Raw genomic sequence first — 23,067 nt, forward strand, 5'->3', positions numbered from 1 at the left:
TTAAAAAAATTTCAAATCAGATCATACAGAACTGTGGTCAACCTCTGGAAAGCCTTCAGCCTGTGTGCCTCTGGATGCAAAACCTTACTTATCTTCTTTAATGCTAAGGAGATGGTGGCACTTTGTGAAAATAGATGGGTCAGTGTTTGGGAAGCATGTTAACATCCTCAGAGCAGAAATGATAATATGCATCTGCTTATACCCTCGGTGCCCTGAAGTGGCTAATTATTCTTGTTCTGTATAAAATGGGTTGAGCTTCATTTGTACTTGTGTGGACCTCTGGGGTTTGGGAGGCTTTACCTTGATGGTCATGAGAAAGGTCTGCTGGGGATTCTCAACTGACCTGCTTGGAGCAGGTTGGGTATCCCCTGAGACCATCTGGGATGGTTTTCTCCCAGCAATCAGTGGTTTGCTGATGGTGTGTGGAATGAAACCAGCAACTGACAAGAGGGCCACCTGAGCAGAGAGGGAGGGAACGAGAGGCCCTGAGCTCACACCCACGGCCAGAGGAAGTTGGAAGTGGAACGGCGCCAGCGAGGTGTGGGCAACTTGTCTGTTTAGAAGAGTAGAGCCGAAAGACTTTTGGCTCTACTCTTTACTAAGTTCCTCACCTCTCTGCCTCAGTTTTCCTGTCTGTGAAAGGAGCATAATAATAGTTCCTACTTCATGGAGTTCTTGTGGGGATTATAAAAGGTCATGTAAATAAAGATGCTTAGCCCAGATTCAGGAACATATTGAATTCTTGGTAAATGTCACTAATTTTTACTAATAATGGTAGCTCCTAGTTATCTCTGCCCATAGTGGAGTTTCCTGGAGTTCTAACCAAGGCTTAACACTGATATTTCCCCCTTCAGACCCAGAGGTGTATCCTGTGAGATAGTTTGAAATGATGAGAAATCCCGTGAGACTTTGAAAATGATCAAAGTCTTGTTTCCCATCAATTTTATGGGTTCTCTGTTTCCTTAAGGATTAGAATAGAGAGGGACTACCAAAATCTTGTTAGTTTTCATTATTTTAGAAGTGTACAGACTGGAAGTAATTTTTTTTGTAAATATTTTCATAGTGTGTTGATGTGTGTGATGAAGATCAGAATTGCCTTTTAAGGGGCAGGGAGAGTAGGGTGAGAGCCACAGAGAACAGGTGGAGAGAACAATGGGAGTGGCATTGGACCTGTTCTCCACCAGAATGGATTATAAATCATGGTTCACGATGTCTGGGAATTTAGGAAGATATTCGACCATCTTGCCAAAATGTTGTTCTATCAGAAGGCTGCTATGAGAAAGGAATTTTTTTGTTATTGAGAATTTATGATATGATCTTTAGAGAAATGGTCATGCAGCTTGCTTTTAAAATCCACGTTATTTTCACTGTCTGCCTCCTTGATAGCTAGTGCTTGGCAGTGGAGAAGTCTGCTTACCCCAGCTAAGCTCTTCTTATTGAGCCCACAGCCCTTGCCATTAGGGGCTCTTTTTTTGCACCTTACTCTCCAACTGTTCAGCCCTATCGTGTTGGGGCTGCTTTTCCTGGCTGGGGGAAAGGAGGTTCATCTGTTACATGTATCTTTAATGACGAGGGAATTGGCAGATCTGGATGTACTTCCTGCCGTGTTCGTTTATAGCTACCTGTTCCCCACTGGCTTCTTTAGCCAGACCACCAGAGAGACTCAATTAATCATAGTATTTAAAAGAAATATTTTTTTGTGGTTTTGGGGAAACAGTGATTATAGGATGTTAGACTTTGAGAAGAAAATGGAGGCCCAGAAAGGGAGGACACACAGGAAGTTAGGGCCAAAGCTAGGGTTAGAACTCAACTGTTCTGACACTTAGTTCAGCGATCACTCACTTCATTATCCCAGGCTGCTGCAAACAATACAGAACTGTGTAGTCTCCCGCACCTTTTTATATAGAAGGAGCTCAGTAAGTATTTGCCCAAGGGAGCTCTTAGTAGCATGGGGAAGCAGCCTCAGCTCAGGGTTCAATCTCAGGATGTGTAGATGGCTTGCACATTTCTGGCTGTGATTTTCCAGTATCAGTTTTCCTTTGTAGGAAACCACTGTGGGCCTCCCCAGATCCAGCAAGCTGGGATATTAGAGAGACTGAATTGAGAGAGAGATTGAATGAACCAAACATCTGTTTTGACTGTACTAGGTGCTCAAGAAATTATTTGTTGATTGATGAGAAGTCTAGGGGAAAAATGACCTTCCTTAAGTGACCGCTGGGCTAGGTGGAAGTTCAGGGGTTTTTATGAGGCCAGATAATGGTACTATGCAGAAGATACTTGCTTGGCTTTTTTTTTCTTTATTTTTTTAACTTAAGTGACTTTTAAGAATTATGCTAAACTGAAAACAGAAGTGTTAGGGAAATAGAATCTGAAAGAAGTAAAAGACTGGGGCAAGCTTAGGTAAACAGTGCTTTGATTTTCTGGGTCATAGAAACTCCCACATGCTCTGTTCCTATACTTGTTCTGCTGGGCGGAGGCAGTCATTCGTGGTTTTCCTCTCATTTCCTGGCCATGCTATAGCGAAGAAACTTCTGTTTGCCAGGACCTTTTGGCATTTTATTTATTAGTGTTGGCTCTTAACTTCACTCACCAGCAAGAATAAAATTTGAGAACTTTTGAGGACAGTTTGGAGTATTGTGGCTTGTGTTTTTTCATCATCTGGAGCCAACAATTCGTGTTTCTGAGGCACCCCATTCTCTGAGTTTCTCTGATAGTGGGTATGTTCAGTGATGTTAGATTTGTTTGCTTCCTGAAGGGCACTGACTCTTCAGAGAGGAGGCTGACCTTGGCTTCCCCTCGAGGCGGCTAACTTAAGCTGTGAGAGGCAGCAGAGCACAGCAGTACAGCGACTGCTGGTGTTGGGATCCTGGCAATACTCAGCCTCTCTGTGCTTCCTCAGGATCCTCATCTGGAAAACGGCAATAATAATTGCCATAAGGCTGTCATGAGGATAAAATGGGTTAACCCACGTACTTCCCAGTATATGGTTAGCACCCAGTAAATGTTAGTTTTGTGTTGTTATCTGTTCCTGTGTCACCTGGCAGTGGGATCTTTCCTAACCTGAGAAGATTTCAAATATTTAGATAAAAATCTGGACCATTATAAACACACTGTTTTATTTAAAATGTTAAAGAATTTTTAGGGGAATGTTAAGGGAGTAATTTTTTCAGGAGAATTTGATTTTCCCTTTCTTGTGCAGAAGCTAATGGGACAACATCTTGCCAGGAGTCCCCGTATCCCATCTGGGTTCTGGACTCCTGTTCCCTCCTGACTGTTTGCCCTTGGTCCAGTCATTTCCCGTTTTCATGGTGGGGCTAATACTGCCAGATTTGTCTGGGAATAGAGAACCAGTGAGCCACCAGTGCTTTCCAGCCAGTATGCTAGGAGCTTTCCATGTGTCATTCTCCCCGCTTGTTCCAAACGGGAGGCAGGGCCACAGACAGTCTAAATATATGAAAGCCGTGTGCATTAAATATTTGCTTAGTGTTGTCCTTGTTATATTAGAGTTACAGAGACATCTAATTTTCTCTGATAGCTTGTTCTCTGAAGGGGAATAAAAGATACCTCTAAAATTGTGCACGTAGAATAATTTAATCAAATAAATCAAATTACAGCAGATAGAATTAGAAATGACAGAGGATGGGCTTGATTAGTTTATCTTCAGATGGTGGCATTATGCCAACAGTAAATAAAGTTATCCGCCCCACAAGGAGCTTCTAGTGGTGCAATGATAGGAATAAAGATGACCTCATCCTTGACTATCATAACATGAGCCCTGCTTTTGGCAAATGAAATCATCCTGTCTCTGTCCTTTGCGTGCATCAGCCAACCAGCTGGTTATGGCTTTCCTGAGCAGAAGCGGTGCCAGGGTGGAACTTTACCTTCTGCTGACCTTTCATTCCTTTACACCTTATTTTAGAAAAGAAGTTAAGGCTAAGTTATGGGACATCCGTAGACTTTTTATGGGCTGTTTAGTGCTGAAGTTTTGAGAAGAAACAGCTGGTCCCCAAATATTGCAGGGCCCAGCCCAGATTTCCTCTGTTCATCAAGGAGTGCACCAGTCAGCATGGTCATACTTGAGTTGATTACGTCCTCCCTCCAGGAAGACCTTGCAGGGACATAGCTGAAGTGTTGGATGCGAACTGGATTAGATTAAGTTTACTGTGTGTCTTGAATTCAAACCGGAATTCAAACTGGGTCTTAGGAAAGTACCCAGTGCCGCTGTTGAGAAAGGCAGGGTGTGACTCTGGAGTCCCTGTGGCTGTGCTTTTGGCTTTAAAATGTGGGACAGTGAAGAAAAGACAGATCTTCCTTCCCTCCCCCTTTCCAGTCCCCATCGTTTCAGTCAAGCCAACGCAGCAGGTTACAGTTCAAAGCTTAATGTAGTACATCTGAATAAATACTTCCTTAAAAACTGTCAAGCAACTGTCCAGGCAGCGACTTGGAGCCTTCCATCTGACTGACTGAGATGGGAGGCTAACACACTTACAGCTGAGTGAGAAAAATCTGGAAACAAGAAAAGAGCAGTAGCTAATTTTAATTTTTGTATATTCTCGGTCAGTCTTCGCCCTTATAATTTTACAGCATTAAAGAGTTTTATATCTGTCATTTTTCACTCAACCTTATGTCAAGACTTCAAAGTGTTTCCATGGCTATATAATATTTCACCAAGTGGATGGCCTCTATGATATAATTAACTTATTGTTGGGGATAAGCTGTTGTTATAAATAATGCTGCAACGCCAAGCTTTCCCCCCTGTTCTGCATTGTTTCCTAAGGGCAAATTCCCAGAAGTGGAGACATTTTTACCATTCTTGTTACTACATAGTGTGTCTAATTGCTTTCTACAAGTGGTACTCACATCTGCCTTTGGCAGTACAGGAGGATAGTGGTTGCTTTGCAATCTTGACTGGGTTGCTATTGTATACAAGTTATTTTGCTCATTTGCTAGGTGAAAATGATACCTTGCAGTTTTAGTTTGCGTTTCTTTCATTATCGGTAAGGTTGAAATTTTTCCATCTATTTGCTTACTAGTTATATTACTTTTCTTTTTTTTAAAAAAATTATAGCATTATTGAGATATAATTCACATACCGTACAATTCATCCATTTCAAGTGTACAATTCAATGGTTTTTAATATATTCACAGAGTTGTGCAACCATCACCAATATTTAATTTCAGAACATTTTTGTCACCCCAAAAAGAAACCTTGTACCTATTAGCAGTCACTCCCCATTTACCTCCAATCTCCCCAGTCTCCATAGATCTGTATTTTCTGGACATTTCGTATAAATAGAACTACACAATGCATGATCTTTTACGACTGGCTTCTTTGACTTAGCATAATGTTCTCAAGATTCATCCTATGTTGCAGCATGTATCAGTACATCATTTCTTTTTATTGCTAAATAATATGCCATTGTAGGGATATATTACATTGTGCTTATCCATGTATCATTTTAACACATCATTTGGAATGTTTCCACTTTTTGGCTATTATGAATAATACTGCTATAAATATTCATTTACAAGATTTTGTGTGGACAAAGGTTTTCATTTTTCTTGTGTATATACTTAGGAGTGGAATTACTAGGTCATATGGTAACTTTATGTTTAACTTTGTTATATTTCTTTTTTGTCTGTTTATACTTTCTGTCCAATTTTTGAGTGTAGTGATTTTCTTACAATTTAAATAAAGTGTTTATATCATAAATGTGTTAACTCTTTATCATATTTGTCCTGAATGTTTTCCCAATCGGTAATTTTCTATTTTTAAGTTGCTCATAAATTTTAAATCTGTGTATAGTTGAATCTGATTATCTTTTTTGTTACATTTACTTTATTGTTTTAAAGTTGAAATATTGGGATAAACCTCCTCTAGGATTTGAAAAGTTTTCAACCATTTTCCATGTTTTTTTAAAAAATTTTTAATTTCCAAATCTTCTTGGGATTTATTTTGGTGTATGATATTAGATATGACTCTAAATGTTTTTACCAAATTTCAGTGCCACTTGAAGATGATCTTATCTCTCTTTATCATATTTTCTGTCATGTATTTTAAGTCATTCAATAAAATTTTAGGTACAATGGTAATTTCTGGTTTTCCTATTTTGTTCTGCTAGTCTTATATTGCACCAATATGACATGTTTAATAAGTATTTGTATGATGGGTTTTAACCTCTGAAGGATTAGTAACTACTTATTCCTCTTATTTTTCAGAATATCCTTTGTCCTTTTCTGTTGATACTTCTAGATGAATTTTAGAATAATTTTGTTGAGTTCAAGAAAAATCCTATTGGGATTTGGTTGAATTTTGGTTAACTCTATACGTTAACTTGGAGAATTATATTTAGTCTTCACTCATCTATGACCATGATATCTCTTTCTGTTTTCAAGACTTTTTGTTTTACAGATTTTGGTAGATTTATTTTATTCCCAGATCTTTTCTATTTGTGTTGCTTTGTAAATAGGATCCTTATTTTTTTCATTGCATTTTGACATACAACAATGCTTTTGATTCTTTAATTCAATTACACAAACATTTATTGAGTGCCTTTGATGTTCTGCACACTGTCCTTAACACCAGGGGCACTAGAATGAATGAGCCACAGAGCATGTCCTTAGGAAAGGATCTCCTGAGGACACAGGTCCATAACCAGTGTGAAGAGTGCCTGGGTGGGGACACTCAGAGAACTCTACAAGCCCAGAGAAGGGTCTTGCACCAGTGTGGAAGTTCAGGGACGGCTCCTGAAAGAGATGACGCCTGAGCTGAATGTTGAAGGCTGACAAGGATAGCTGTGTAGGATTATTAGCAACAATATTGAACTCCTCTATAAAAAGAGAGTTGGTTCTTTTCATTTTTCTAAGAATATGAGTATATGGCAGTGGAATGATTTTTGTTGTTGTTGTTTTCTTCCTTTCTAATATTTTCCATCTTATCTCTCTCTCATGCCCTATCTCCAGACTTTCTAAAACAATGTTAAAAAACAAAGGTGGTGGAAAATATTCTTATTTTGTTCCTATTTGAAAGTAACTCTTTAACATATCTCTATTAAGGATTATAATGTTTATATGCTCATTAAGTTTCTCGTTTGCAATTCATAACGATCATGTGAGGTAGATATTATTATCCCCATTTTACAGATGAAGACAGTCAAGATCTGAGAGATCAAAGGAATTGTCCTAAGTCCGCAAATGGTGAGGGGTGTCAGAACCAGACCTTGAACCTGGGTCTTTTGACTTAACATCTTTGGCCCCTTGCCCCTTGCTATCATGCTTCCTCAGTCATTGGGTGTGTGCTTTTGCAAAAGCAGGCTGCACTTGTTAAGGATACTTGTTGGCAGTCTTCTCAGAGGCAAGTGTTTATCCACAGAGCAAGTGGTGGCTTCAACACTGCCAAACAATGCTCCTGCCCATGTGTTAGAGGCTCCTTGTGAGGAAGGGATTAAACCCACGTGCTTAGACTTCAGAGTAAACCCTGAGCTAAATTATTCCCTCTGCCTCCCCCATTGTGTCTTTCCCATTCTTCCCATTTATAACCTAAAGCTTCATACTGGCAACCCTGACCTCTTGTCTTTTGGACTTTGCTCTGCAAGCAAACACAGACTGATGGGACAAAGGGGGAGAAACTGGATTGCAGAGTCAGGTGGACCTGGGTGTCAGCACCAGCTCTAAGACTTGCTAGCCATGTGATTTGGGCAACTGGCTCAATGGAGCAGTCTCAGTTTCCCCTTCAGTAAAGAGAGGATTATAGTGTGTAACAGTGGGTTTTTGTGGGGGAATAAATGAGATAGCCTGTGTACCCACATAGTGCCTAATGCATAGTAGATTACTTTCTTATTGCCCTTTTTCTGCATGTCTGATTGGCTTTGCAAATTTATTCATTCATTCATTTACTACATATTTTGAGTGCTTACCCTGCACCAGACACTGCAGTAGATGCTGGGTATATATATTATGATATATATATTAGTAAATGAAATAGATGTAGCCCCTGACTTTATGGATGCAACACAGTGGAGGAAAATAGCCAATAATCAAGTAAAAAAAAATCATTCGTAAATGCAATGAAGGGATAGAATAGGATGCTGTGAGAAAGAATAATAGAAGCAGGCCAGCTTTATGTTAGGTGGTCAGGGAAGGCCCTTCCTGAGAAGGTGACAATCAAGCTGATACCTGAGATATGAGAAAGAGGATAAGAGTAACATGATCCAGATTGTGTTATAAAAAGTTATGCAGGCGGTTTATTGAGAGTGGAAGGGAATAAAGGAGCAAGAGAGGATGTGGAGACTCCATTTGGGAGCCTATTGTAGAAATCTAACAGGAAGTACTGGTAGCTTAGATGAAGATACAGACAAATTTGAGAAATAATTAAGAGGGATAGATTAGATGTGAGAGTGTTAAGATGTCAGGGCTTGCTCCCCAATGTCTGATTTGGGCAGCTGGGTTGATGACATCATTTATTAAGATGAGTTGATAATAGAGACTTCAGTTTTGGGTGGAGCCTGGACTCCTAGGAGTGTAATCATGCTCAGAGGTATCCTGGGGTGGGGGGTGGGGGGTGGAAGTTAGGTGGCTCTTGTCCCAGGAAGGCATTCTAGGAGCTAGGAGGGAGATGCACAGAAAGGGATCCTTGAAGATGAGCCCCATCTCTGAGATCTGGGTGTACAGACCCTTCCTAAGACTGAGGCTGGACCAGGAGAACCAAGAATTTCCCCCTCCCACCACCAGCCACATAACAAACACAGCACCAAGTTACAAGCAACAGCAGAATACTCCCGGGAAAGGGGCATGAGTATGGAGAGAGACCCCCTCTGTAACACAAGCATACAGGAACAGCCAAAAACTGAGGGTGGAATACAAACACCGAGGAGAACCCTCTAGCATCCCAGGCCCCACAGTAAGCACAAGTTAGCAGCCCAATGCTGGAGGAATTTGAAGTCTGTGGTGCATTGGGGGTAACTATAGAAATAACAAAACACAGCCCCAGCTCAACTACTGACTACATTGATTCAATCTGCCATACTTACAGCCTGATAAAGGAAGAGGGGTACCCATTTTCAGGTGTAAGTAGTATTTACCTCAGTCTGTTTTTCTATATACAGTCATCAGCATTAAAATAAAAAGTATGAGATACACATACATACACACACAAACAGGAATAAACAAACCATTGTGAAGAGAAATAAACAAAACCAAACCCAGAAATGACCCAGGTATTGGAACTATCAAATAGGAGCTTTAAAATATCCATGAGTAATTTGTTAAAGGATATTCTGGAAAAGATATACAGCATGCATGAACAGATAGGAATTTCAGCAGAGAGATGGAATATATAAAAAAGTAAAATTGAAATGCTAGAAATAACAAAACACAATATAAGACATGAAGAACTTTTTTGATGGCTTCTTAGAAGACTGGATATAGCTAAGAAAAAAATCTTTCTGTTGAAGATAGGTTAATAGAGATTATTCAGACAGAAACACAAAGAGGAAAAAAAAGAGTGGGGAAAAAAACAGAACAGAGCATCCAGGAGCTGTGGGAAAAATATCATACACATATTTGGTGTCCCAGAAGGAAAGGAGAGAGAAACTGGGACAGAAGAAATATTTGAAGAGAAAATGGCTAAGAATTTTTCAAAATTACTGAAACACAGCAAGTCACATATCCAAGAATCTCAGAGAACTCTAAGCAGGATAAATACAAACACATACTTAGACACATCGTAGTTAAACTGTTGAAAACCAAAGACAAAAATCTTGAAACAGCTGGAGAAAAAGAAACTTTAAACACAGAAGAATAAAGATCAGAGTTACAGAAGACTTATCATCAGAAACTATGCAAGCCAGAAGACATTGGAGAGACACTTTTAAAGTATTGGATGAAAAATTCTGAAACATCTTTCATAAAGAAGACAAAATACTTTTCGTCTTTTTAGGACAAACAAAAGTTGAGAGAATGCATTGCCAACAGACATGCATGACAAAAAATGTTAAAGTTCTTTAAGCAGAAGAAAATATAGATCTACACAATGAAATGAAGATCATTATAAATGGTGACAACAAGGGTACATATAAAAGAATTTTTCTTTTTTTTTTTGGTGAGGAAGATTAGCCCTGAGGTAACCTCTGTTGTCAATCCTCTTTTTGCTGAGGAAGATTATCCCTGGGCTAACATCCGTGCCCATCTTCCTCTACTTTATATGTGGGACACCACCATAGCATGGCTTGATAAGCGGTATGTAGATCTGTGCCTGGGATCCGAACCTGCGAAACCCCAGGCTGCTGAAGCGGAGCATGCGAATTTAATCACTACGCCACCGGGCTGGCCCCTAAAATACTTTTTCTTATTTTTAATTTCTTTAAAAGATAATTGCCTAAACCAAAACTAGTGGGATTTATAACATAGAAGTAAAATGTGTGACAACGATAGCACAAAGATAGGGGAGGAAATGGAAGTATATTGTTTTAAGGTGTTTATACTATATATCAATTGGTATAATGTTATTTGAAGATAGAGTGTGATAAATAAAGAGCTATATTGTAAACCCTAGGACAACCACTAAAAAATAAGAAAAAAAGACATAAAAAACCAGTCAATAATGGAAATGAAATGGAATCATCAATTTAAAAAAAAAAAGCAGAATGGAAGAGAAAAAAGGAACAAAGAACATATGGGACAATAAAAAACAACTAGCAAGATAGTTCCAATCAAGTCAATCATTACCTTAAATATAAATGGTCTAAACACCCCAATTAAAATGCAGAGGTTTTCAGATTGGACAAAAAGCAAGACAACTATATACTATTTACAAGAAAACTATTTAAATATTAACATATAGGTAGACAAAAAGTAAAGTTATGTACCATGAAAACAATAATCAAAACAAAGCTAGAGTAGCTGTATTATATTGGAAAGCAGAGTTAAGAACAAGGAATATTACAGGAGATAAAGGGAGATATTACATAATAAAAAGAGTCAATTCATCAACAAGACATTATAATCCTAAAGGTGTGTGCACCTAATAATAAAGCTTCAAAAGATATAAAACAAAATATATAGAAGAATTTATAACATTAAATGCTTATATTAGAAAGGAAGAAAAACTTCAAATCAGTGACGTAAGTATCCAACTCACAAAACTGGAAGAAGAAGAACAAATTAAAGCCAAAGCAAGCAGAATAAAGGGAATAATAAAGATTAGAAAGAAATCAGTGAAATAAAAAACAGATAAACAGTAGAGAAAATCAGTGAAACCAATAATGGATCTTTGAAAAGATCAATAAAATTCATAAACCATTAATAAGATTGAACAAGAATAAAAGACAAGACACAAATTATCAATACCCAGAAAAGAGAAGACACTACTATAGATTCACAGACATTAAAAGGCTGTAAGGGGAAGTTATGACCAACTTTATGCCAATAAATTTGATCACTTATGCAAAATAGACAAACTCCCTGAAAATGAACGAACCATCAAAGCTCACTCGAGAAGGAACAGATAACCCAAATATTCCCACATCTGTTAAAGAATTGAATTTATAGTTTAAAAATCTTCCCATAAAGAAAACTACAGGTCAAGTAGGCTTCATTGGTGAATTCTACCAAAAGTTTAAGGAAAAAAATAATAGCAATACTATAAAAACTTTCAGAAAATAGAAGAGGAGGAAAACATTCCCTAACTCGTTTTATGGGACTATTATCTCTTATGAATGTACATGCAAATATCTTCAACAAAATACTTGCAAACCTAATCCAGCAACACATAGAAAGGATTGTACACCATGACCAAGTGAGATTCATTTCGGGAGTGCGAGGTTGATTTAACATACGGAAATCAAATTAATATAATACAACATATCCATAGAATAAAGGACAAAAACCACATGATAGTGATCACCTCAGTAGATGCGGAGAAAGCATTTGGCAAAGTCCAACACCCTCTCATAATAAAAACACTCAACAAACTAGGAATAGAAGTTAACATTCTCAACCTGATAGAAGGCACCTATGAAGAACCCACATCTAACAACATATATAACTGGGAAGAGTAGATGCTTTCCTCCTAAGATCAAGAATAAGACAAGGGTGCCTGCTCTTGCTACTTCTGTTTAGTAGAGGTTCTAGACACAGCAGTTATGCAAGAAAAAGAAATAAAAGGCATCCAGATTGAAAAGGGAGAAGTAACACTATCTCTATTTGCAGATAAAATGATCTCATATGCAGAAAATCCTAAGGAATTCACACACAAAAGCTATTATAACTAATAAACAATTTCAGCAAGGTTATAGGATAGAAGGTCAACATACAAAAATCACTTTTATTTGTATACACTAGCAATGAACAATCTTAAAATGAAATTAAAACAATTTCACTTATAATAGCATCAAAAAGATTAAAATACATAGGAATAATAAAAAGAAGTGCAAAATTTATACCCTGAAAACTACAAGTCACTGCCTAAAGAAATGAAAGAAAACCTAAATAAATGGTCAGATATCCCACGTTAATGGATCAAAAGACTTAATGTGTTGAGATGGCAATACTCACCAAATTGATTTACAAATTCAACCCAATTCCTATCAAAATCTCAGCTGCCTTTTTTGCAGAAATTGACAAGCTGATTCACAAATTAAAATGCAAATACACGGGACCAGAAGAGCCAAAACAGTCTTGAAAAAGAACAAAGTTGAAGGTCTGGTCTCTAAACTCGACTACAAAGCTACATTTATCAAGATGGTGCACACAATTAGTATTCCTGAAAAAGAAAATGGAAAAAAAATGGAATAGGTAAAAAATACAATTATATAATCAAAGAGAAATTCTTCAACAAAGTAAAACTATATTGAGCACTTGCTGTGTACTGTGCTAAGTATTCTGTCCATTCATTATCTCCTTCAGTCCATAGGACTATGCTAAGAGAAAAGTTCTGTTGCCATCTCCATTTTACCAATGAGAAAACCGAGGTTTAAAGAGGCTGTGACTTGCCCAAAGTGGTAGAGCTGGGCTTTGAACCCAGAATGGCAGCCTGACTCCAGTGCATTATTTTATACCACAGATCTGAATTTGTAGATTGAGAGTTCATGCTATGTTCCAAGAACAGCCAACACAGAGTGATGAATGGCAAAACAACTCCTGGTAGATTATCTAGACTTCAGGGAAAAAAGAATTGCGCTTTGCAGATCATCTACAGGGAGAACAGTAAGGCTGTCTTCTAAGTTCTTCACAGCAACTTTCAGTGTCAGAAGACTGGAGTATCATCTGCCATGTTCCGAGGGAGAAAACGTGTGAAATCCAGAATGTCATACCCAGTCAGGTTTAGAGGAAAAGAGGCAAGAGACAGACATTCTCAAACACACAAGAATTCAGGGCCTATACCATCATGAGCCCTTTTTGGCAATATTCTACCAACCAAGAATTGATTCAAAACGAAGAATTCAAGAAACAATGAATGCATTTTAATATAGAACTGATGCGAAACAATTATGGGGTAGAACATAATTATTAGGAACCTTGATAATATAAAATAGTAATATAACAAAAATAGGAGACTGAGGAGAAGGCAAAATAGAAGATAATATGACTATGTTAACTTCCTCATCTTTATCATGGGTCCATTCATTATCATGGGTCCATTCATGTATAAAGTTGAAATATGTGGGTAAAAGAGTGACCTGCTTTCTCTCTCCCTCTCTCTCTTTCTCTCTATATGTATATAGATATATATACACACACACACACATACATAACATATATATATACATACATACATATAATAAATATAAGATATATTTTTAACTCTATTTAGAGAGACCTTTTATGAACTGTGTATAAAAAAACCACATTTTTATGAAGTTGAGTGATTACTTTGGTCACACTTTAGTTTGTCCTATTAAATTTAATTAAAATTAAATGTAATGTTTTAAATTTAAAACTAGCATATATAACACAATCTCAGTTTTTGTAAAATGATTTTTATCTTTCTCTCCTCTTGATACATATGTATACACAGTTATCTGGATTATTGTTCAGTAAATGTTAACTGGTTATTTCTGTGTAGTGGAATTTTGAGACGATTTTTAATTTTCGTTTTTGTACAGTACTGAATTGTTTTTGCTTTAAAATAATCATGGCATTTTTTAAAATTAAAAAACTATTCTCAAAAGCAAATGAAAGATAATTTTTAAAAGTTTCAGTGTTGGACCTCCAAGTCCAACTCCAAGAGGAGATGTCAAGGAAATACTTGGATATGTGTGTCTGGAAATACACAGAGAAAGTCTGGACTGGAGATTATAAATTTGGGAGTTGGCGGCATATAGATGATGTTTGAAGCTCAGAGGAATGGATGAGATCATCTTGAGAGCGGCTTAACAGAGAAAGGACAAGTGCCTAGATGCACTCTGCATCTCTGACACGCAGAGGATGGGTCGGGGAGGAGCCTGCAGTAGACCCAAAAATCACGGTTCCCAGAGGTAGGGGGAACAGCTCCCTCTTAGCACTTGCAGAGCCAAGTACTGAGTTGAGAAGGAGCCAGGCAGTTTTGATAAGATACTGGGATGTAGTTCAAATGCAAGAGTCGCCCACCTGGATATCATTCCACAACATCTCATTCATTGTTTGCCTTCTACTTCTCTTTTTCCCAAAGCTCGTGAGTTAGAGAACCAGCGATTTCTTCAACTCCATTTGGAGAATCATGTCAAGACTGCTAGAATATTTTGGGTTTGGCTAACAGCTGGATCTTTGAAGAGCTGCTGACTTTCAGCAAATGTGGACAGCGTGTTTGGAGAACACTTGTATGGTTTTTAAATGGGCCACAAGTAGCTTCTGGGTGATAAACGCTTTATTTGACTTGTGAGTTTAGAGAGAGTAGTCTCTGTAATAGTAGATATGTGTTTACACTTCACTATAACCCACTCAACTTGCAAGTCTTTCTCCTGATTAGTTGGCAGTCTTTCTTGCAGGGCTAAAAATTTAAACCTTTAAAACCTCGTTAGATGTTGTCAGGTTTTGGGCGAGAGGGAGCTTAGGTTGTTTTTCTCAGCAATCCCCTTAAGAATAGATGATTGCTGCCCAGACCACAGGCCTCAGCTTTGAAGCCTGGAGAGTTTGCCCTCTCTGGTTAATTCTGAGCCAGTGCCAATCACCACACTTCTCAGCTCTTTTTGGAGCTCATCAAGCTTGTGTAGGGCTGAAGCTGCAGTCTGCTCATCAGCGACCTAGGCCACTGGTGGATGACGACTATTTTTGCCCATTGCTGGGACCTGCTTCTGTGTCACTCAGCCTCTCTGTCAACATCCTGGCATCCGGCAGAGCTATTCCACCTCTAATGCTTCTCCTGGCACCCTGCACTCGTCAGCGCCCTTCACTCCTCAGCCCTTGGTGCCAGGAGGGCCATGCGTGCCCCTGGGTTGCTTGGTTGCTCCCTGTCTCGTAGGAGTCATTTTCTCTGCTTCTCCAATCCTTGTACTTCCACACCAGTGCCCATGCACCGATGTTTGTGTAAGGAAGTTGATTTTTCAAGCTGTGTGGCACACTTAGAGATAGGGTTTGAAGGAAGTAGGCGTGGATGTGGATCTGATTAGTTTTCCAATTTTCTCCCCTTCTAGGTCATACTTTCTAATATTCAAAACAGAAGTCCTAAGCCTGGCCCTGCTCCCCACGATCAAGAACTAGGTTTTTTCCTAGAAACAGGACTTCAGAGAGCCCATGTCCTCTATTTCAAAAATGGGTAAGCCTTCTTCGTTTTTTAAATCAAGTTCCTAAAGAAGGAAAATAGAAAGCCTTATAATGCTGTCTCCAGTGTAGTTATCATAATAAAGCAATTTTAAATATGAACGATTGGAATATTTTTTAAAAGAATGAACAGAGGCTCTTTGGTCTCTTCTCCACCCGGCTCTCTCACTTTCTCATGAGATTTGAAGTGGGGACAAGGGAGGGAGGAGGGCTCCTATGTGAATATGAGTCACAAGTATGGAGCACCGAGAGCAGGGGGGTGCATCTGATGGGGCTGTGCTTTATGCTGCCTTCCTCATGGGTGTGGTACTGCACGGGCTGCACCTCTTCGTTGGGGGAAAAGTTAATGAATTGGAAACCCTGGCACCCAGGATCATCTCCCTTTGGATGGCTGATCAGTTAGGAGGAATGGATTTGCCACATCTCAGATGGTTCTTATGAAAGTGAGTGTGGCTATGATGCCACACAAGAACACTGTCTACTTGAGCTGCCTTTGAAAAGAGTTTGAGAGCCTGAACGTAAGGGATAGATAGCTCTCTAATGCATTTGATGTTTGTTTTCCTTTTTGTGTTGCTCTTATGAGAAATGCGATGATTCTGTTCCAAATCTCTTCAGCTGTCCCTTGTTTTGACATTGTGCTGCAGGATAGATGTGCATGAAGACCAACAGTAGGTGTCTGGCTCCTCTGTAGCTCCTCCTAGGCTGTGCGTGGGAGGCCCCTAGAGGCCTGTTCCCCTTCCTCTAGGAATAGTTAAATAGTGCTTTGAACCACAGAGGGACACAAGTCCCAGCCTTTGGATAAATGAACAATGGAGTCGCTCCCTCTTCATTTTTAAAAGCTTCAAACCTTGGGGTGTAGCTCATGGAAGTGGGATTTCATTTGCCTGGTGGCCTAGAGCCACATGCATCCATTTTCCATTTGTTGGGAGTCAATGCTTATTTTCCAAATCATATTAAACTGTTTGTGGAGAAGGCCTGATGTGCTCCAAAGGCCTCTGGTTCAGATCGGCATAGCCTACAACAGGCCACAATAAACACCCCAAGGGGGCCGGCCCCGTGGCTTAGCGGTTAAGTGCGTGCGCTCCGCTGCTGGCGGCCCGGGTTCAGATCCCGGGCACGCACCGACGCACTGCTTCTCCGGCCATGCTGAGGCCGCGTCCCACATACAGCAACTGGAAGGATGTGCAGCTATGACGTGCAACTATCTACTGGGGCTTTGGGGGAAAAAATAAATAAATAAAATTAAAAAAAAAACACCCCAAGGTTTGAATGGCTCGGTGGCTTTGACACGAAGATGCTCCTGAGTTTGATCTCATCTGCCACTGATTGAGATCATCTGAGCAATAGTGCATGTCCCCTAAGCTGAGTTTTGAGCTCTGTTTTCTTTGCTGTTTTAAATAGCGGGAGAAGGGAGGGAATGTGGAATATTTTTCCAGTGATCTGTTTCTTCTATGGTGGTCATCACAGAGGAGCCTCCAACTTTGCTCTCCCTCCCTCCAACCTGTGAGTGTATGTGGTTTATGTGCAAGTCCAGAGGCAGGAGTGAATTCCCTTGGGCTCTCAGGAGTGCCAAACCAATACCTTCTATTGAAAATGCTTTGTGTGAGATTGATGAGGGTGGGGTGGGTGACACATTTTCATCTTTGAAGGCTGTGCGTTGAGGAGGGAGAAGCAGAGCTATTGGGCTTTGACCTCCTGCCCTGAACCGTTGGCTGCCCACTGGATCCAACTAAAAAATAATAGTGATGAGAGATTTGCACGCGTTGATGAATTACACGCCGGAATTACTTACTGACTCATTTCTCATTTTATTTTACCCGGGTTCAAGGAGAGTCCCATTGACGTAGCCAAAGTTAAGAGACTGCATAACTTTGAAAACTTTTCTCCTCTTTTCATGTCCTCTCACTCTTCTCTCTGGGCTCTAAAGACCAGTGGTGGGGTTGGGCCAGCTACTCTAGAGGGTTCTTGACAGCTGCAGTGTTCTAAAGGCTGAGATTGTGCAACAGTGACGAGAGCTTACTTTTGGGTAGGTAGTGGTGAGGCCAGTTATGAGACCACAAAATATGGATGAAAGGAGCGAAACCAGTAGAAGGTTTTGGGCAAGCCAACTGCTCTCAGGGCTGCCTGACTTAGACCAGTGGGTTGCTCAGGGCCCCAGAGCCGCACTTAGGGGTCAATTGTCAGTGGACGCCTACAGCCGGTATCAATGGAGGTAGCTGCCGCCCCTGAGCACCAGTGGCTTCTCAGAGTTCCGTCTTCTGATGTGTTTGCTCCTTTGTCATCTCACTCCTTTTTTGTTTTTCTGCACTTTTTAAAATATGTATCTGGAAGGATTTAATGGACAGGGTTTGACTGATTTTCAGGGATAAGAAAATGCATTAGAGAAGAGTTTGGCAATAAGAGATGGAAATTATTGAGGCACATCTTTTTCTTTAGAACTATACTTAAATATATTCAGCTTTTTAGTTGTTATCTCTGAGGACTTGATGAGTTATAGTAATTGATCTTATCATTTTATATCTTTTCCAAGAGTACATGGCAAACTGGTGAACTTGGGTCCCTTTCAGAAAGAACCTGACCCCAGGACCAGTTCCTGGGCCCCTCCCAACCCCTGAGATCCAGTGACACTCTGTTTACCAAGTACTTTTACCTCCTCGTCAGCATTCTGGTCTGCCGCGCCCTGTGAGGTTGGCGGTGTAAGTAGTACTGCCCTGGTTTTACACACAGTGACCTGGCTGCCAGCCAGGTCTGCGAGGGAGCGCTTGATCTCAGGCTGAGTGATTGCCGGGGATGGTTCCCAGCCTCTGCTGATTGGTGTTTCCTCATCACTTGTCCTCAGGTCTCATCTACAGCATGTCACAAATCAGCGGTTTCTTCTTCTCTCCCTCCTGGCTCTTCTCTCTCCTCCCCTCCTTTCCTCCCCCTCTGCCCTTCCTCCTTCCCCTCCCTCTCCTTGTTGCCCTCTCACTCCCTCTCTCCCCCACCCTCTCCTCCACCCCTTTTCCTCCTTGGAGGGAGAGAATACCAGTTGCTGTCCAGCCCCACTGCCCCTGGGCATGGTCCCACTTGGACCCACCCACGTCTATTTCACATCTATTTCTCTTACCCCTCTGGGTGGCAGCAGCAAGCCTGTTAAGGATGGAAAAAACATCTTGCTCAGGCTCTGCAGAGGGTGAAATCAGAGAGCCTTAGCCTCAGATGCCAGGACTGCTGCCTCGGAGGGCTCTCGAATTACCTCGCCTAAGGCTGGCACTCAGATGAGGGGCAGCAAGGGCGTTGGAGCCAGAGGACCTGGATTTGGAACAGGCCCTTCTCCTTGCTGGGTGTCAGTTTCTTTATCTGTAAAATAGGGCTAATGCCACCTACCTCACGGAGCTGTGGTGAGGCGCAGATAAGAAAATGCGTTTGGAAGCACTTCGTGAAGCATCAGGCAAACAGCAAGTGGTAAATTGTAATTTCCAGTGATGGTGGTGCCCGGCTGACTTTCCGGCTGGAAGTGGGACCAGATGAAGGTCAGACTCCAGTTGAAGTGGAAGTTCATGAAGCAGACGCCACTCATCCTATTGCTGAGCTTCACACCACCAGAGTTTTCCAGAAAGGGCAGTTATTTATGGCTGCCAGTTTCAGTGAACTCTGCTCAAGATGCATAACAATTAGCTTGGGTACCCCCTAATAACTGACGGCCGTGTCAGTGTGTCAGAGAAGCGAGGGGGAGCTGCAAGTCTGACAGAGTGGCATCGGGGGGTTCTTTGAGCTGCACAGCTGGTGGCAGAGAAACGGCCTCAGCATGGGGCTTCCCTCAGCCTTTTAAGGAGAAGAGAAATGTTACCCCCACTCGAGTCCTTGCAGCCAGAATTGCCAGAGAAGCTTGGGTTTGGGATGCCAATTATTTACTGCATGTCATTTGAGGAATATTTAGCCGTCTCTTATAAACAAAGGGTAGCAAAGGACATTTCAAGTAACTTTGCTTCTTGTCAGCCATGTCAGATGGACTAGTGAACGAAACGGATTGTAGTGTGTGTTTTCTCTGGTCCTGAATTGGTTTTAATTCAGGGAGGGTGGGGGTAAATTGAGGCAAGAAGGCAAATGACTATCAGTACCTGGCAGGCATGCCCATGGGGTTGCACTCTTTCCTAGGGTGCGTTGCTCGAGTGCATCACGGAGTTCTGCTTGGGAGACCTTGACTCGGAGAAGGTAGGCAGTCAGGCAGTGTGGTCGGACTTTGGGCTCCCCTGAGGTCCTTGCAGCCAAGCCAGAGAATAAAGTGGAATGGAGGGCTTTTTGGAGTTCTTTTATTATAGTCAACCACCAGTATGCATTGCCTTTAAATAGACTACTAATCACCACTAAGCATTGACTTTAAAAAATTTTAAAACTTTTCCAATAATCTTGTTGACCTTTGCAACTGTTCAGCCCTGCTCAATGTAGCCTAGAATTAGAAGGCAGAAAAAGGGGTCGTGAAGCCTGCAGTGTCCCACGGGCTGCTGAGTAGGGTGCTTCCTGGGTTTATGGCCTCGGAGACAGCAGTAGCAGCAGACGGGCTTCCACAGTCCATGTGATCGTGGGGAGGGTGCTGGCCAGGAAGCACTGTCTCCCCAGGCACTGGAGCAACTCAGCCTTGCCCTTTGCATTCTAGCACTCAGGCTCTCTTCCCTCGCGCAGTGACAGGATGTGTTCACTTTTGAAACTGCACACTGCTTTTTACATTATGAGTCAAGTGCAGTGAACATGCGACATTCAGACACATTTCCAGAAAGCATTTAATATGTATCCACATTTTGTACATGGCATTCTTCAAGAGATTCAGAGATTAAAAGAAATGGGCCTGGACTCTGGGAGGTAGGAGAAAAGAAAAAGGGCATGAGTGACTTTAATAAGGTTACAATATGGTTGTATAAAAGAATAAACAGTGAAAGAACACCTGATCACTAACTGAGCTGAGGTTTCCAGGTTCATTCACTCACTCATTCATTGAGTAAGGTCATTTATTCATTCACTTAAGGAGGAATAATTGCATACCTATTAGGGGCCAGTCCCTATCTTAGGCACTGGGGATATAATGGTGAAAAGGAGGGACACAGTTTTAAAAGTGCCCTCCTAGAACTTACAGTCTCAGAGAATTAAGAATTAAAACCAGCAGTTTCAGGACAGTTTGTACACGTTGGGACGGGGGAAGTCCAGGTTGCCACAAAAGCAAATAAGAAAACCGCAGGTTGAGATGGCTGCAGGATTTGGAAAGGGGAGTAAAGCTTTGAAGAGATGGGCTTGAAATGATGCAGATGCAAAGAGATTGGGGAGAGCAGGGCTACATTCCAAGTAGTTGGTAGAAACATGGAGCTAGCACTGTACTCAGTATTGTATGTGTTCTGCAGGGTGTGAAGAGACCACTCTGGTTGGAGTGAAGGTTTATATAGAAATCTGTGGACTTTTATAGAAATCTCTCACACAAGACCTGGCATGCAGTAGGTTTGGTCAGTCATCCAGCAAGTATTTATTGAGTTCCGCTGTGTGCCAAGTACTGTGCTTGGTACTACATTGACGAATATAAGAGACATAGTCCAGGTTCTCAGGGAGGATACAGTCTAGTGAGGGAGACAGATAATAAGCTAGTAAATCAGTGTATATGATTACAAATTGTAGTAAGTGCTAGGAAATGAATGGGTGCAGTGAGAGCTAATAACGGAGGGCACCTGCCTAGAGATGCTGGTCAGGCCATGCCTCCTGAGGAAGTGACACTGAGACCAACACTTGAAGGATGAGAAGGAGGTGACCATGCCAAGAGCAGGAGAAAGAGTATTGCAAGCAGAGGGACCATCACGTGCAAAGATCTTGACCCAGGAAAGAGCTTGATGTGTTGAAGAATTGGAAAGGAGTCCAGTGTGGCTGAAGCAGAGTTGGAAGGGGGAGAGTCATAGGCTCTCTCGGTCTGGCTTACCCTGAAGAAGGCAGGTCTGCTATGGCGGCATACAATGGGAGAGTAGTGATTGTTCAAAGAAAAATCTCCAGGTCACCAGAACACAGGTGAGGTGATAATAGGTGGGCGAGGCATTAGATGCTCCCCTCAAAGATGACAGTGGTAGTAGAGACCAAGAGAATTGGATGGATTTGAGATGTATGTCAGAACTACTGGTGTTAGAACTAACTTATGAATTGGATTTGGGGAGGAGTGGGGGGACAGAGGAATCAGGGATGACTCCCCGTCTTGAGCAGAGCTGGTTAGATGGATTGGGGACAAGGAGAGGATCAGATTTGGGAAAGGGGAAATCAAGCATTTGCCTTTGGATATGTTGTTTGAGAGCCTGTGAGATGTCTAAGTGGAAGTGTCCACTAGGAAGTGTGTGTGAGCACAGAGCGGAGGTTGGAGCTTGAGTTATTAATTGGAAGTTTCAGCATATTGATTATATTTAAAGCCCTGGACTGGATGAGATCAGTGAGGGACAGAGTGTAAAGAGAGAAGTGAAGACAGCCCAGGACCCAGCTTGGAAACTTGCCAGAGCTGGAAGTTGGGTAAAAGAGGAGGAACCTGTGGAGGAGCTGCCTCAGGTGTGAGGGGCACCACGAGGCTGTGTTCTCGTGAAAGCCTCAAGGGGAAAATGTGCTGGGAAGGGGGAAGTGATCAGCTGTGTTGAATGGTGCTGAGATGTTAATAAGGGTAAAGATCAAAGCATTGGAGTAGATGACATGGAAGACATTTGTGACCTTGAAAAGACTTTTGGTGGGATGGTAAGAGCAGAGCTAGACTGGGGAAAGAGAGGACCAAATGACACAGGAGGAAGTGGCGTCCCTGGGTGTGGGTCATTTTCATTAAATGTTCTTTCCTTTTCCAAGGTAGAGTTCTTCCCAGAAGGATGAATGGTAGAAAGATGGTGGGAGACTAAAAACCAGGCTAAGGAATAGAGAATTCATTCTCTAGGTGTGGAGAAGCCATTGACTCACAGGGTAGGGTATTAGGAAGGGCCAAAAATAGGGTAGTTCATTTGGCAGGAATTTAGTGCCAGCAGGGTCATGTCCACCATTTCAGCTGGACTTGGTTGATTTTACTTGGTGTTTGGCCACAGGCTGCAGTCTGACCCTAGCAGGAACCATGATAAGTTATGCAGTTGACTGAGAGGAAGATGGGGGTGCTGGAGGGAGTGCAGGAGACAGGAGGGAGTCGATGCAACGGGGCTACTTCCTTTACTGCAACAGCTTCAGAAGGGAAGGTTATGGAGCAGTGTGCATCCTGCAGCCTGGCCAGCCAGGGCCACCTTGGTGATGCCACACGTCATTCAGGCAGTCACTAGAAGACTTTTGATCAATCTAGCTTACCATGCTAAGCACTTCATAGAGTCA

The 23,067-nt window shown here is 41.3% G+C and overlaps 1 protein-coding gene across 5 annotated transcripts in view; it reads left to right on the forward strand.

Annotated features, from left to right (window-relative positions):
• TTC7B (tetratricopeptide repeat domain 7B) overlaps positions 1–23,067 on the forward strand; it is a 248,951-nt gene that overhangs the window by 58,521 nt on the left and 167,363 nt on the right. For all 5 annotated transcript variants that reach the window (XM_087448059.1, XM_087448057.1, XM_087448056.1 and 2 more), the window contains exon 5: positions 15,609–15,730. In XM_087448059.1, coding sequence (XP_087304185.1) covers positions 15,609–15,730 — 122 coding nt within the window. The remainder of the gene's footprint in view (positions 1–15,608; positions 15,731–23,067) is intronic.

The sequence above is a fragment of the Ceratotherium simum genome, chromosome 24, assembly GCF_057802395.1.
Source record: "Ceratotherium simum simum isolate JZ-2026a chromosome 24, ASM5780239v1, whole genome shotgun sequence".
NCBI classification, from domain to species: domain Eukaryota; kingdom Metazoa; phylum Chordata; class Mammalia; order Perissodactyla; family Rhinocerotidae; genus Ceratotherium; species Ceratotherium simum.